This window comes from Periplaneta americana, chromosome 2, assembly GCF_040183065.1.
Source record: "Periplaneta americana isolate PAMFEO1 chromosome 2, P.americana_PAMFEO1_priV1, whole genome shotgun sequence".
Lineage (NCBI taxonomy): Eukaryota > Metazoa > Arthropoda > Insecta > Blattodea > Blattidae > Periplaneta > Periplaneta americana.
Genome location: NC_091118.1, coordinates 66867282 through 66885138, shown reverse-complemented (window position 1 = coordinate 66885138; position 17857 = coordinate 66867282). Strand labels below are relative to the sequence as shown.

General features: G+C 36.3%; 1 protein-coding gene across 10 annotated transcripts in view; it reads left to right on the top strand.

Annotated features, from left to right (window-relative positions):
• pnut (septin 7-like protein pnut) overlaps positions 1-17857 on the top strand; it is a 394868-nt gene that overhangs the window by 176666 nt on the left and 200345 nt on the right. The window contains exon 1 of one of the 10 annotated variants that reach the window (XM_069817913.1): positions 11319-11375. The exons of the other annotated variants lie outside the window; for them this stretch is intronic. Within the exon in view, the coding sequence (XP_069674014.1) occupies positions 11334-11375 (42 nt within the window). The 5' untranslated portion in view covers positions 11319-11333. Of the gene's footprint in view, positions 1-11318; positions 11376-17857 lie in introns of those variants that run through there. 10 annotated transcript variants of the gene reach the window in all.

Below are 17857 nucleotides of genomic sequence, written 5' to 3'. Positions count from 1 at the left end.
ATGAGTAATAGTATAGAGCAGAGAAATAAGTCTTACTACAAATTATTATTATTATGATTATTATTATTATTATTATTATTATTATTATTATTATTATTATTATTATTATTATTATTGGGGGTCGGGTAGCTCAGTTGGTAGAGCAGCTGGCTACGGACTGGAAGGTCCGGGGTTCGATCCCAGGTGGTGACAGGATTTTTTCTCATTGCCAAACTTTCAGAACGGCCCCGAGGTTCACTCAGCCTCCTATAAAATTGAGTACCGGATCCTTCCCGGGGGTAAAAGGCGGTCAGAGCGTGGTGCCGACCACACCACCTCATTCTAGTGCCGAGGTCATGGAAAGCATGGGGCTATACCTCCATGCCCCCCAAGTGCCTTCATGGCATGTTACGGGGATACCTTTACCTTTTACCTTTATTATTATTATTATTATTATTATTATTATTATTATTATTAATCTGGTGCTTTCATCTTAATTACAGTTTCTCACATATTTTTAGAGACCATTATTATTGTCGTGATATTGTTTCAAAGATGTAAAGAACGTATCTTTCCTGTACTAAAACAATTAATTTGTCCGCTCCATTTTGAATGATGTGCATTACATAACATTAATAGATGTAGATAGTGAAAGCACAGTCTAGTATATACAGTCACGAAGTTCAATACGTAGGGAATATGCATCAATAGATAGTTGCTAACCAGTAGGATCGCTACTATCGCCTCATCATATACAATGTGAAACAGTACCGGCATAGTCTATTATTCCTAATACCCTCATCAGTTCAAGCTTCGTGACTATATATACTAGACGGTGGTGAAAGCGTGCAATCTTAGCCACTATTAACGCATGCGCAGTACACAGCAGCTATAGTAAACGCAAGAAGAGCTTGCCACGGAAAGCTGCGCGAACTTTCGGAAACGTTCGGGTGCACTCGACCTCGCTTCGATTCGATTGGTAAACTGTCGTCAGTTCTCAGTCGTCTGCTGCCTTGATGTTTCGAATGAGATTTATCAAAGCGCATGTAACGAATCCTAAATCTAGTTGCAGAGTAACTAATAACATAACATTGTTGAAAATATAGCAGCACGAATTCTTTTACACATAAATTCACTGAATGAAATGACAAAGATGGTATAAAAATATGTGATCTTGTAATAATTGATATTTGACATTGTAATAAAATACTAATAACTAATACTTGTGATTTTATTAAAATGTTCCGATAACTAGCGTGATACTATGGTCGATTTACTCGTATTGTAATCTGTATACACTCCCTACGTTACGAGCGGAGCTTGTTTCGTTTTTCATACATTTATGAACGTTATAAACAGGGAAAGGATTTATATGTAAATACATATTTACTTATAAAGCTAATATAATTTATATTTTGCATTATCTTTATGTTTCACAATGTGTAGGGTTGAAAAATCCTACTTTTATTTTCCATATTTTTCCATATTTTAGAGTTTAGTACATATTTTCGTTAATTTCCATATATTTTCCATATTTCATATAAAACAGTCCATATTATATTAGGTTTAACAATAAAACAAAACAAAATTCCATTAACTTTTAAAAATACATTTCAACAATAGAGATTTAAACACATGTTCAGTAATCCCTTTAACATCAGAGTTATTTGAAAATTAGCAGTCCTATCAACAATGGGAAAGTAAGTTACAAAACTGTATTAATTTAATTTAAAATTTTTAACAGACTTCAGTTGTGCAGCTCAACAGTTAAATGCCAGTCAGAGTACACATAGGTTCAGTTTTGTAAATCATACTATAAAGACGGTAAATATGCCAAAAGTACGTCATTCAGTCAATTTAAAATCAAAACTAACAAGTTACATTTCAGAATTTAAAGAAGATGGTTTATCAACTGACAATAAAATATTATTTTGTAATTTGTGTCAGTGTGCAGTATCATCTACACAAAAGTTCCTGGTGCAACAACACATTACAACTAGTAAACATCAGGCCAACAAACAACTAAATTCCAAGCAGAGACAATTGTTTTTAACACAACCAACAACATCGAATGTAAGATCTGAGTTTAACATCGACCTGTGCCGTTCTCTCATCTCTGCTGATATTCCTCTCTACAAACTAAAGAATAAGGTCTTCAGGGAATTCCTTGAAAAATATACTCAACATACAATCCCGGATGAGTCAACACTTAGGAAGACGTATGCTCCATCCATCTACGATGAGACAATACAGAAGATAAGAGATGAAATTAAAGATAGTTCAATTTGGGTTTCCATTGATGAGACTCCCGACAAAGAAGGTAGACTTGTTGGTAATGTAGTTATCGGTTTGTTAAGTGAACAATATTCTGAACGAATTCTTTTACATTGTGATGTTCTAGAAAAGTGCAATAACAAAACTATAGTTAAACTGTTCAACGAAGCTATGGGTATCCTGTGGCCAAAGGGTATTATGTACGATAATGTGTTATTCTTTATTAGCGATGCTGCCCCTTATATGGTCAAAGCTGGACAAGCATTATCTGTTGTATATCCTAAATTGACTCATTTTACTTGTGTGGCGCATGCATTTCATCGTGTGGCAGAAGTGGTCAGAGACAATTTCCCTAAAGTAGATTTGTTGATTTCATCAGTGAAAAAAGTATTTCTCAAAGCTCCCAGTAGAGTTAACGTGTTGAAAGAAATGTACCCTGAAATTCCATTGCCACCAAAGCCAATTTTAACTAGATGGGGTACATGGCTAGAAGCAGTTGAATATTATGCCGAACATATAGACTCTATTAACAATGTTCTCCTTGCATTGGACTCTGAAGATGCAGTCTCAATTGATACTGCGAAAACAGTTACCTGTGACATAAGTGTGAAGAATGACTTAGCTCACATTCAGCATACATTTTCATGCATCATAAAAACGCTCAAAAGTCTCCAAAATAGGCACCTTTCACTATCTGAAAGTTTTGAAATTATAAATAGTACTGTGGAACAACTGAATCGTGGTAGAGGTAAAGTTGCAGATGCAGTAAGAGCTAAGGTGGACACTGTACTTTCAAAAAACCCTGGATATGAAGAACTACAAAAGGTTGTTGCTGTGATGAGTGGTGAATCAACAGTGAAGATTAACTTGGACTTATCCCCAGCAGACATTGTGAAATTGAATTATGTACCAGTTACTTCTTGTGACGTCGAACGCTCTTTTAGTCAGTATAAATCTATCCTCAGAGACAATAGAAGAAGATTCACTTTTCAGCACTTGAAAGAAATGTTTGTAACCTATTGTTATGGTAACAGACAATAAAAATTGTGTTTTGTTGAAACTACATTGGAAGATAAGGTACGTCCATTATATTTTTTGTTTAGTTTGATTAAAATGTACCAATATTTAACGTACATAGTCATTTTTTTATAATTTTAAGTCCATATTTAATTCCATATTTTGGTAAAAATCCATATTTAATTCCATATTTTGGTAAAAATAACTACATATATATTTACATATTTCATATATTTTTAGTCCATATAAATCCGTTCCCTGGTTATAAATAATTCCCTAGTTTGACTGTGTAACGTTTTATTAGCACTTCCTAATTTAGAGCCAAACGGGGGGCATTGTTAAGTACACAGAATGTTATACAGAACTCTGTTATTTAGCAAACACACTTTGAACTACATAAAACTCCTGATATCAGGGATAAAACGCAGAATATGTAACGCATACGCTGGCTTCTACCCGCTCTGCACAATAAATTTCATTATACGAACAGCTCAAGACCGCGCTTTCGAATGCGCCCTGTAATCAGCATTACGTGATTCATAGCAGCCCTGTAACGAGCATGACGGCACGAGGACCGAATATCGTTCTCTGCGCATCAGTCAAATAGACAAGCTTTCTTTGAGCTTCCTCTATCAGTCAGTCTCCTCGCGACGAACTTTAAGCAGTCATTCGATGTTGTCTCTCCGTGTCTCCTCGTGTCTGCTGGCGACCGTTGCGCGTCGCGCCGTTTCTGATTCTGTGTGCACCTGGCCTGAGAGGGGAGCAAAACATGTAAAATAACGGCTTCTCTTCTTCTTTGACGGACTATTTTTTTTTCACCAAGAAGAGGTTTCTACCCATTTTTTTTTTTTTCAGTTACAGGAAGGAAACTATTTCCTTAATTTTAATGTTAATCACTCAAGATGTTCTTTATATTTCCAATTATATTGAACTAGAGTTCATCATTATTCCTTACTAGAAAGTCACTTGAAGTGGGAAATAAACGAGATTTTCGATTGGTAACTCAGCGACACCACAAATTTAATTCATCGTTGCTTCAATCCGGTCCTGAACGGTGATGTTAAGTTTGGACCCTGAAAATTGAATTTAGAGAGTTTAAAAAAAAAACTACCTCTACTCAGCTTGAACTTTCGAACGATATTGCACTTCAAAATTAAATTATTCAAAGACGTGACTAGTGGTAAGCCACATAATATCTAGCTTCAGGCATTTTCCCATATCTTATTTCATCTTATCAGGGTTATTTTTACGTACTTTCAATAAAACTTCATGTAAGTTATTCATAATTTATTAATACATATTTTATTCAGTATTTCTATAGGATTTTTGTTTCCTTTCTTTCTTATACTTGTTCAATTCTACTCGTATCTTGTGTGTACAGTAAAATCCCTCGTATCCGGCACCCAAATAACCGGTAATACCAAAGCAATGGCACTTTTGGCTACGCAAAAAAAAAATTATCATGCGAAAGGGAAGAGTCGGACGAAGATGTGAGTGGTTTTCGTGGATCGCACATGCCCACATATTGTGTTTACTCTTTACATTGTTCACGCGTGAAAACATAGAGAGAAAACCCTGTTGTGTCCGTAGAGTAGATCGGGTAGCATCGGTAAGCTGTCACTTGGGCCTTGCGAACAATGCGCAGAGACGATATCTTTAAATTTACCACTTGAACTCGCCCGTTTCTAAGGGGTATTGGATGAGTCTAAATGGGAAAGTGTAAAATTCTCTGTTACACTGTAATAGATAGTGTAGGTAGCCTATATAAACAAGCAGACATTAGAGATATGTTAAAGAGGTTCAAATCATCAAGCGCTACTTCGTCTTCATAGTTGCAACGTTGGCTACACTACTCTTCATGTCACATGGCCACCATTTAAAATTGTTATAAGGTTACGAAAACTTTTAGTATTTTTACGCCATTATATATTATTATTATTATTATTATTATTATTATTATTATTGTTATTGTTGTTATTATTATTATTATTATTATTATTATTATTATTATTATTATTATTATTATTATTATTATTATTATTATTAAAATATAGTTAAGTCTTGCAAGCCAAAAGAAGTCCCTCAGGCTATCTAAAACTCTGTGCAATTCAAAAGTCTGAGGGAAACAAATATTTGTCTTGGTTGTTCACTTTAACACTTATATAAAATATATAATATTTTACTGAAATAAAAATTTTAAAAGTGCAACATGCCTTAATGACAGACGGGCCCATTTCGGCACCGGTGTAGTTATCAATCTCGAACTACTACTGCACCAGATCGTCTTGATTTTCGGCGATTGCTGTAGTCAATAGTGGGGAGGGGGTGTTTGTATGTTGTGTAATCTTAGATCAAATAATGATATGTATTAAATTGTAATTGTGTATTAAGTATATGTTGTAGATATGTTATTGTGTGCTTGTATAATTCGCATTGTTCTAATGTTTAATTATGGACTTTTTGGTGTGATGTATAGTTTTTCCGTATCTGTTTCTATGTTATTGTAATTGTGGTTGTTGTTAGTAATGTTCTCCGTAATTTGATGTGATATAGGGTTTAGTTATTGCTTTAATGTGCTCATTGTAACTTATTTGAAATGATCTTCCAGTCTGGCCTATGTAAAAATCTGGACAGCTATTGCATTTTAATTTGTAAACTCCTGTTGGATTGTATTTGTTTGTTTGATGTGATTGTTTAGATATTTCTATATTGTATTGTTTGTTTTATATGTTATCTTATATTTTAGTTGTTTGAATGGAGTTGCTGTTTTGTGTGTGGAGCTGCAAATATTACAGCACGCTGAGAAAAATAAGAGAACATGATGAAGTTGAGTTTAATTCAAATGCTGATTTAAAACATGAGTTATTTCCGCGGACTCTTTTCGAATCACTCGTAGACCACAGATTGGGAACTGCTGTTGTATTAGCCTAGATCGTATATACCCAGATTGCTCGGCCTTATAGGCTTTGACGGTAACAACTTTTGTCAGGTTTACTATGTTGCCATCTAGTTGTTACATAAAGAGTCACGGCATAACTCCCATTTCAATTGCATACTATTTACATTTCAATTATAAAATCATATTTTTTAAAGGCAAGGGTCCAAGAGACCTGGTACTTTTAATATAAACATCTTAAAACTCTTTAAAAAAATCGATTGCATTAGCGACTGTACTGCCATCTCGTGTTCGTTTACGGCAGAAGGGTGGCGATCCTGGCGGTTGTTCTCTTCAAAGTGCTACCAATTTTAACATAGGGATGATCAATCTGTTATATATGTGATCTGGGGTATTAGTATCTTGCAGTGTTCGAACATGAGAGAGGCAACCGTGCCAGTACAAATTTCGTCTTATTTAATATGAAAAACTAATTGCAAGATTTGTGCTAAAATCTTTCAGTTGTTAAAACACGAAGGACTGGGAGTGGAAGACGGCGAATATTTTTATAACAATGTGGAACAAACATGACAGGCCTGCTTCTGCAGAGCGAAAATCGCCGAATATCGAACTTCACCATACTCGACAAACTTGAACGGAACATAGCGCCTGTAATGCACGACGCTAGTAGGTATGTTATGCAATTTGAACTTATTAAATTTTAATGAAGTTGCGTGCGTTTGTAATAATGGTTCATCTAGCACACCCACATGTAGTAAGGGAAGATTGTGTCCACTAAGCCCACCTGTGCTCGGACGTGCGTCGACCTCGAGAGATGAACTGCGCCTCTGCACGTAACATACGTGAGGCACGTACCATGTGGCCTTCATTATTCGTCCTCTGCACCCGGTCAGCGGTAACCAGCCTGGCCAACCTAGAGTAATAATCACTAATACAGCTGAGTCACTCTTCTTATTGTAACTAGAGGTGGGGATAAAATAACGTAACAGTTATTTTGGAATACTACGTTTCAAAATAAGTGTTGTTCTGGGCTAGTACTAAATACAATGCTGTTACAAAATACTCGTTTCACTTTGGAATTACATTATGACATCTGTTCCACAGAACAGAATATCTTCGGCGCTGTTGGAAACAGAAGTGGGAATGCTTTCCTCACATTGAAAGAAAATGTTAGAACTCGGAATATATATTATATTCTTTCTCGTGTTAAATTTTACCGTACCTGGTTAACATGTTTCAGCCTATTATGGGACATCTTCAGAACTGGTTCAGAACAGTCTTTCACTGCTTGTATACTGAACAAACATGGACACCTCATTAACAATTGGGGGTTATGAAATCTGATGATGCTTTGGAAATAAAATGTGAGTTCAATGTAGAATAACACGTTAACTTGGAACATGACATTGTTGGTACCTGCGTTACATTTTTTTAATATTGTAATATTTCAGGCCCTTACCTTTTCCACATTTATTTCGATTGTTGATAGCCAAACGTAATTTTCATAGATATCTTTTGAACATCTTTCTACGTTTCTTTTCTAATGTCTCAGGAAATTACCATTCAGTTCATAAACCTGAGAATTAAGTTTCTTGAGCTGTTTACTGGAAAACTGTTTATAAACAAAGAATTCGAATTTCCAAAAAAAATAACAGCTGATAACTCGTAATTAAACTGCATTAGGACACTGCCTTTTTAATTTAGTGCTATACCGTAATTTCGTGGCTTTGAGAAAAATAGGATAGATCAGAACATTCGTCAGACAACGCCAACACCCTTGCAGTTACCTTCGCCGGTCCTCGAACCACAGTAGTGAGATGGAAGACGGACGCAATTCAATAATACCTCTCTATTGCAATCTATTGGGAGTAGAGGCATAACATTATGGTGGTTGGTAGAAACGCCGCCAAAGAACGCATACAGCCATTTTACGGATAAACGCCGTAATTCGAATTATGCCCATCTTCCAGCCAACACCTCAATTATCACATCCACATGGAATTAAAAAAGCGACACACATGAATTACTTAGATGATCTTATCAGCCAATTCATTTGAAATATTTCGCATGTATAACTGCTTATCAACCACGACAAAATCTGTTAACTGGAAGAAAAGCAGAAAACAATACAACCACCCACCCACCGCCAATTGGTTTTCCTAGTCTATTCTTCCACCACTAGATGGCAGCACGCATTATAATTTCTATCTTATACAAAAAGGTTGTTTATTTTATGAAACTTATTTTCACAAGTGATACTACATAACGCCTTTTTTTGTCACAATATACTGTCTTTCCACATTCAATAACTGTTTTGTTTATTTTCATTTTATGTTTCCTTTAGCCATATATATCATATTAGAACCCTCATATAAAATTCGTTCCTTTCCCTTTATAACACTCCGAACTGATATTTTTGCCTAATTAACAATTACATCTCTCCCATCTCTTCGCAATTGAGCCATCATATAGCCAAATGGCTGGTCTCGAAATTGAGACAAATCAACAAGGCTCATGACCTCCTACATAATAGCCAAATTGGCTAGTCTCTTATATGAGACAACTCATCCTGCCTAAGGTATTCCGTGGTTTTCCTCAGGCGTAAGACAAATGTCGGAATGAGTCCTATAAGAAATGGGCCACGGACCTATATGCCCTTCCCCATATATATTCCACCTTTATTATAAATTATGTATGCCCTAGTTCAGATAATATTAATAGTCTATTAACATACGAGGTCACTCAATAAGTCGCAAATTGAAAGGACAGGGACCTCTCAAATTGCAGCTTAGATTTCACGGCGCTTCTTCCGACGGCCTTCACCTGCTTTGTCATCGAACAACAGATGACGGCGTCTTGCCATCCTAACGGCAAACACCAGCCAACTCCTCGCCCCGTTCCGTGATCAATTGATCAATCTCAGCCCCCTCGCGTATGTGGTACCTAAGAGGTTACGTCGAATTTCGGCTTCCCCTTCAGAATTTTCTAGAGCTCCTTCAGGGGAGCAGCGTAACCCGGAGTGAGACTAGTGGCCAACAGGCTTGGAGCTCACATATTTAGTTTTGTACAGCCCCCAACCCCTTGCAAGGACGCGTTTTGCGTACCTTTTAAATTTTCCTCCCAATTCTCCTTCGATTTTTCGATTTTTCGATTTTTGCTAAACTCATCCTGCCTAAGGTTTTCCGTGGTTTTCCTAAGGAGCTAAGACAAATGTCGGGATGAGCCCTAAAAGAAATGGACCACGGACCTATATGCCCTTCCCCATACATATTCCACCCTTATTATAAACGATGTATGCCCTAGTTCAGATAATATAAATAGTCTATTAAATATACGAGGTCACTCAATAAGTCGCAAATTGAAAGGACAGGGACCTCTCAAATTGCAGATTAGATTTCAAGGCGCTTCTTCCGACGGCCTTCACATGCTTTGTCATCGAACAACAGATGACGGCATCTTGCCATTCTAACGGCAAACATCAGCCAACTCCTCCTCGCCCGTTCCGTGATCAATTGATCAATGTCAGCCCCCTCGCGTATGTGGTACCTAAGAGGTTACGTCCAATTTCGGCTTCCCCTTCAAAATTTTCTAGAGCTCCTTCAGGGGTGCAGCGTAACCCGGAGTGAGACTAGTGGCCAACAGGCTTGGAGCTCACATATTTAGTTTTGTACAGCCCCCAACCCACTTGCAAGGACGCGTTTTGCGTACCTTTTAAATTTTCCTCCCAATTCTCTTCGATTTTTCGATTTTCGATTTTTGCTAACAGTAGTTCGTTTGTTATTGAACTCTTATCTTAAATTCTCTAGACGTAAAGATTGAATCAAATTTTGTTTAACATTTTATTATTTACTCACTGCGTATTTTGAAGCACTATTGACATCGGCTATAGTTGAAGAGCCAGTAACATAGAATCTAGAGTTAATAGTAGCTGGTGAATTGGAACAAGTGGCCTATTTCTGTTTGTAGAATATTCAAATCTGACTTCAATTTCTTGCCACGTCGAGATCGCACATTTCCTCAATATTAAATGGGTAATAGTTTAGCACCGAAATAAGCGTCAGTATGATAATCAGTTGACTTATAAAGATTATCTTCCCTATATTAATATTCCAAAATATCTTTTAAATTATATATTACCAGTCTTATGGCCGGTTTCACAAAGCTTCCTTAAGGTTTTAATGATTCATTAATGTATTTATTGGTTCATTAAATCATTTTTATATCTCACCAAGCATCTTTAGCCTAACGAACCAGTAAAACTATCATTAAATTTAGTGATAGAAATTTCCGTCTTTAAATTTTTAATTATTCATTAGTTGCAATATAAAATGGCGGAACGTTTCGACGCAGAATTGTTATTTCTGGAACTGCTCGAAAATTAAGAGTCAAATGGAGAAAAATAGTCAATGAAGAAGGCCATGATTTCAGTATAGATGTTCGAAGCTCCCTAGTGTGGAGTTTACAAGTCAGCTAGTTGCTAGTTGTTAGCATGGACTTGAGCTTTGAGACACTGCCTGAGTTTAGAACTGTTGAGCCATATTTACTGTCTCAACCAACTTCAACATAACCTGTCAGGAATTTGCTGCAATATTCGGATTCAGAGTAGGCCTGCTTAAAAAATTCACCCTTATAAAAAATACCAGTAGTTTGTTTAGTAGATAAGTAGGATGAATATTTTTGTGTGTAAAAACAACTCAAGTGAATGGCAAACTAACATAAATGTTAAAAGTTTTTTTCTTTCTTTTTTTTTTTTTTTTTTTTTTTTCATATGTCGATATCTGTCTCCAGAAATTGTGAAAAAATCTGTACCGGTTAACCTTAAGTTAACGTACTATTTCATCTTCTCTGAATGGCCACTGTAATTGAAGTGCGAAGTTAAGTAAACAATATCATATAATCATATTATCTGGCCTCTCTAACGAAGCTGAATTACATTGAAACTGAAACGTACACATCTGTGGAACTAGACGTTTGAGCTTTGAAGTTCAGACATTATTGATACGGTTACGTAGTTTAACCTTAATGGGGTGCAAGTCCAAAAGCAGAGAACTGCAACGAGCTGATGATTCACACGAGGAAACATTCTCTCGCTGATTCTCTAGTCTAGAATCTGTCGACTTTATACTTGAATACTCTTCCTCACAGCACTTGGAGTAAGAGCAAGGTTATGTTGTCAAATCATCAGAACCGGTTTGACTGCGCCGTGAAGGTAGGATTAGATTAGTTGTTCTCGTGTTCAGTGGTCTAGTCGTGTTTGAATTAAACAATAAGCGTCATATATCACAAAATTTTCCCCCCACAATGTGTTCTGAAGTTGTATTATACTTTTTGTTATGGAAGCAAGCATAAAACTAAATTTGTAATAAGTGCGGTGTAGGATATACCAGATATCCTGCAACAATAAGGATGTCAGATTTGCTTTGGGAGGGGGGGGGAATTTTTTAATAAAGAATAAGGAAGTATAATAGAACTTCGCAGGGATTTAGTAACACAATTGTATGTTTAATTGTTTAAAAGTGTAAGATCATTGTCATTCTTAACTCTGTTTTAGACATTTAAAGTTATAAAATACATTTGCAGAAACTGTATATTCGGCCGAAGCAATGTTTTATGTATTATTTTTTATTCTCTTTATAGATTTTCTGCATGACTAATTGAAATTGAGAATTGCCTGTAGGTCAGTTCAACAGAACACTTATTTATTAACATCTGATCACAGCATTACAAAAATAAATATCGTCGGTTTCTTGGTAAAAGTGACCAAGTCCAAAATGCAAAATTGTTGGGAAAAGGCATTTAAAGGTTTAATGATCAATCAAAAGATAATTGTACTTCTTTAGATGTTAGTAATAAGTTATTTTGAAGGTAAATATGCTATATTATTAGTTTTTAATATAAAATTATGTCTCAAATTTCCATAATACTTGGAAGCCTTGGAATGTGACTTGGTCACTTTTACCAAGAAACCGACGATATCTGCATAGAGGTCTAGAGTCGACGGCAATTCGGAAGGCGGTAGTCTGCTAGCGTTTGCGTCGAGAGAGACAGATAGAGACAGCAAGGCAGCATACAATATTGCCACATCCCACTTCACGCGCACGTGCAATATAAATAGTTCAGGAGAGAATTTAAATTATCAAAAGACAATCATGACCTTAGCCGTTGATTACTGTAAGCATGACAAACAAACCCTCTTTCCTTCACTAACAATTCTCTGCACGGTTCTCAATCCCATACCGCATGCAGTCGTTTCTTGCGCATTGGCAACGTTGCAGCCAGCATCAAGATGGCCGGCAGCGTTCTGCTCATCAACATTTTTGAAATAATTATACACCTTAAACACTACTTTCCGCGCCTGCCTGTGCAATACTTGTCGTTTTACAGTCTCTTCTTCCGTTTACTTATCTTACACACACACGCACACGCACACACAGTAAATGTTAGTTTTACTTATTCAATGTATTGAAACACTCACACGTGAAGAAACGAACTCGGGAAGTACTGTATTTGTTACAGACTGATTCCCATTGGTTCTACTGTACAAGTTTGTGACGTCACATACCAGAAGTGCTACGGCCCATATAGTAGCTGACCGCTTTCCGAAATGGCGTCTAGTCTAGTAGACTCAATGCCGAAGTTAATTGGACGGAGTTGCGCAATTTACGACAATTAAAAAAAAAAAGATATTTGCACAAATCTGTTGATGGCAGGCTAATTACTCGGAAAAAATCAAGAATGCGATATCTGAATTTTGCTGCTATTTATAAGCAAAAATTCGTTTATTGTATAAAATTTATCTATTTATCTTGCTTTGAAATATTAATTCAACTGCTGGTCTCTTATGAAAAATCGGTTAGCCTTTTCTGGTATTATTTGTGGTATTTTTTTTTGTAGTAGTAGGCTATAACTGTTATAATACTTCTTGCATAAAATAAAATATTTCAATGGCTCATATCTCGAAACAGGTTTTTGACGCTTGGTCTCTTATTGCGTAACTCTGTCCAATTATATTGTGGAGGGAGGGGAAACGTAGATAACTCTCAAATGACGGAAGACGGATTTTACGGTTAAAAAACATAAAAATATGAGGAAAAAGTACAGTCTGACACCCCTATGCTATAAGAAAAATGATGTAGAAAGACAGTACTTTCACTCTTGTTCAGTCTGAAGGTAAGTTAATTCTGATGAAATTAAGAACATCTTGCCGAGCTTACTTTTGCGACGTAAGTACTTGGATTGCAGAATCAGTTTACTTACGATAACTGTACAAATATAAAGAAGTTTAACTGGAACTGATAACTGCATGGGAGTGACTCATTAAGAGCGGTAGTACAGAGTTCATAAAATATTTGGAGACACTGATATAATATGGTTTCGGTAATTTTTGTTGACATACAATTTTCATACTTTTCCTAAGAATTACAACATGATTATTAAAAGAATCAATAAAGAACCGATATTAAGTGCCAAAACATCAGCCCCAGAAATAGAACACCAAATACTGTACATAAGAATGTTAGTGCCGAAACTCTCTGAATGGCATTGAGGACAGAACTTGCATGAAAGAATGGCTAGAAAGAAGTCCTGTGTCATTGGGGTAAACCAAATAGATCAAATATCATTTTCATAAAATCGTTTGCAAAATTAGTCTGAATTCTGCGGAAGAGTTAGGCTTGCTAATAAAAGAATATGCTGAGCATTGTGTCCTGTCTTCACGATTACCTTCATCTTCTAGGATTCCGTGATGCAATGAAGTTTTCTGTCAGAAGTAATGCTGTATCGTGTTACAGTTTACATATAGATTTGCTGTTTCTTGCGTTATCTATTGCTTAATAATAGGCCTACGAAGTCATAAATGTGCTATTAACCTTCATATTTACCAAGCGAGGTATAGTTGTACTACAATTTTGTATAATTATTTAATTTATTTTTGCATTTTTTTTTAACTACGAGTATGGTGCATATTAGTGTCGTGCATTTCAAGTTTGTCGAGCGAGACAAGAACCGAAGTCTGCTTTGAAAAAGCGGTTCTGTCGCAGCTTGCTCGGACTTGCGCCTTGTACGATACATGCCCTTGAAGTTAACTGTCCTCTCCCCTCCCAACCCTTAATGCTTTTAGCTGAGAGAGGATTTTAGAACAATTCGTGTGAAGTTGTTTTAAACCTAAGGAAGTAATTTTTATTACAAAAATATAATTAACCCTGCGTTACTCATGTTATAAATATTCTCACCATTGCTCAGGTGGGGTTTCACAAACCCCATTTTAAATAACTAATATATTTTTCCGCAAGTTTCAGAAATCAGATAAACGCAATTAAATATACTATTCTTAGTTCACTTAAACAATTTCTTAAGTGAACTCTTCTGGATGTGATTGAAAGGTATACAGATGCACAGAGTATACACTAGCTCCATCTCTTAGATTTTCGTTGAAATATACGCACCGGGGTTACCACACCCCACCTGAGTAATGCAGGGTTAAACATCAACAGAAATATACGTACATATAGGCGCATCAAATGTTTTAAAAATTCATGAATGTTGTTACTATATCAATTACCGACAGAAAATATTCTTCACATAATATTCAAATAAATCACAGTTGCTCGGTAATAATATTTGTATTCCTATACGGATGATGAAAGTATTACAGGCACTATGTTCGATTCAAGTTAGTGGAGTATGACGAAATTCGACATTCGTCGATGTTCGCTCTACAAAAAAGGCGTGTCGTGTTTGTTTCAATTTGTTATAAAACTATTCGCTGTCCTCCGCTCCCACCCCTTCATGTTTCATCACAGATCTTGCGGATAGTTTTTCATATAAAATAAGAAGTTTGTAATGTCTTGGGTGCCTCCCATGTTCGAACATTGCAAGACACAATTTTAAACCGCTTAAGGATTTGAGCATATATCTTGCTATTAGTTTCTTTCATATGGAATAAGACGGAGTTTGCAATGTCTTGGTATCCTCTCTCAAGTTTGAACATTGCACAATACTAGTCTGTACTTTGAACATATGCGTTTTTTTATATCTTGTTTGATTTATTTATGCGTATTCTTGTGAATGTTTAGTCATATCGATTACAAGAAAAATTACCTACAGATACTTATGACTAGGCTTCGAGACTTCGGACCCAATAGAGTAGTTCAGTGAGAAATCCGCATAACGGCATACTGAGTAAAGAGATAAAGCGTACAGTGGGTGGGGATACTGTAGAATGAATGCCAACAAATATGGAAAGAAAAACGCTCTAGATTTGAAGGTTCTGACGAATAATTTGGTTTTCATACAAACCTATTTTCAAACTGTGTCTGAAACTATTACACGGTTAGAAAAGTCAGAGCAAGAGATGTCGGAAGCCCTTAAATTAATTGAGGAAATTACAGAGAATTAATGAGAACCAAGTACACCAGTTACAGAACGTGTAAAACAGAAGTGGAAATCAAATTTATGTAAAAATAACGGATATGGAACATTGTGTAACATAAACAGCAAATTAGTGGACATAGAGCCACCCGAGAATAAAGGATTGTCTATTAGAGACTGCAATGATGATAGGTTTTTCGTTTTGCTCGTATGACGTTATGTGAGGCAGAGCGCAGCTTTTCACAGTACAAACTATGTTTGACAGATAAGCGAAAAAGATTTACGTTTGAGACACTGAAAATGCATCTTGTAGTACTGTACATTGCAATTCGGTATTATCGCCGCGCCAGCCTGAGTAACGACCGGCGAGTCTTTAGTATTTATAAGTCTTTGTTTGTCGCTTGTGATTGTGGTTCTTTTAGTCCCACCGCTCCAATCATATTTTACAACAAACTGTTGCCGCCAATGGCAATCCAGGATTGAATTTTGACGTGTACATATCAAGTCCACGTGGAGTAAGAACCAAGGTTGCCATTTTTAATAATAAATGTTCGTTCAGTTTAGTAAAGCATTTCAAGTGGAAGTTATAAGTTGCTGTTAATATCAGTGGCGGCTCGCAACCTCAAAAGTTGGTGAAGCTCTTTTATTAAGGAACATGATGTACGACTTACCTATTTTTTTGTAGATTAAGTTGATTCGTCTGTCTCTACGGAAGAAGAATTTTCACTGATGTCGTCGTGAAATGGCTGCTTCTCAATCAGATCATGTACCAAGTCCTTGTGAATGGAGATGCACGCCAATGATGTTAATCTCCCTTGTGCCATTGAATTGTGAAGATTTGTCTTCATGCAGTTGAGTGCAGAAAAACTTCGCTCCACTGAAACGCTTGTTGACGGTAATGTCACAACAAGGGAAAAGAGCCTATTGGTTTCTTCAATACGTCTTTGTTTTCTCTTACAAGTTTTAGTGCTTGTATCAGGGGAAATGTTCTGGCACTCATGATCTGCATGGAGAAGCTCTAGTTCTGTTTTCAAACGACTTATTTTGAACAAATTTGGGAAAGTCTTTTGTAGAGTGGCAAGAGCATTAGAAGGAAAAATATTTGAATACTGAAGAAATTTTGAAGTATTGGCAAAAGAGCAAAACTGAAGCTGTTCAATATCTTGATATCTAGTGTTAACTTGCATAAAAATGACGTCAAGTATTTCAAAAATATTTGTTTGTACTTCTGAAGAAGTTCCCATCTGACAGCTTAACATATTTCCGCCCTGATAATTCACCCCTTTCTTTAGCATTTCAAAAAAAACTGACAAAAACTTCATCTGTTTTCACAAAATCTATCAGAGTTCCATGCCGATTTTTTTATTCCAACTAACAAACAGGGCCAACAAAACAATTTTTCCAAATAAGAACTACAGCACAGCCACTGATATTCACTATATCACGCACTTTTAAAATGTTTGTTGTAATATCTTGCACCTTTCCTTTTTAACTTTTTTGCCGATAAATTAATAACAAGTGTTTCCCCCCTAACATTTTTTTTTATTTTAGTCGGTTATTTAACGACGCTCTATCAACTACGAGGTTATTTAGTGTCGATAAGATTGGTGATAGCGAGATGGTATTTGGCGAGATGAGGCCGAGGATTCGCCACTGATTACCTAACATTCACCTTATAGTTGGGGAAAACCTCGAAAAAATCCAGCCAGGTAATCAGCCCAAGCGAGGATCGAACCCGCGCCCTAGCGCAACTTCAGATCGGTAGGCAAGCGCCTTAACCGACTGAGCCACGCCGGTGGATTCCTGGTAATAATAAATCTCTTTCATCACCTTCAGTCCATCGCGAAAATGGTGTCTGCAACACGCTACACACTATCGTTTATATGATAAATTCCTCGTTGTTAATAAAAATATTTGAGTCACCACTTTTAAAAATAATTATAAAACTATCACTAAAAATAAATAACTGCTTAGTTAACTTAATCTTCTAATAAATCGTTTTAGCAACAAGACATAACACAGTCACTCCATTCACACGTCTCACAAGCTGATATTAACACGCACAAAGAAGTGTAAACACTGTGAAACTCAAGGAATTTTATCTCATTGTATTCGCGTGTCGTTATTTTCCTTTCAAAAGAGCCAAGCCAGGTGGCTATAAGGTGTTTGCAGCTACAAGAGAAATATTTTGTCAGCGATTCAAGTACCCTCGCAGACAGGTTCTATAGAAATCTTACAAGGGTTCGTTGCCATGGTTACCCGTAAACAAATCCGCAAATTGAGAAGCTCTACCTCTGAGAAAGGGATGTAGCTGCAATTGTC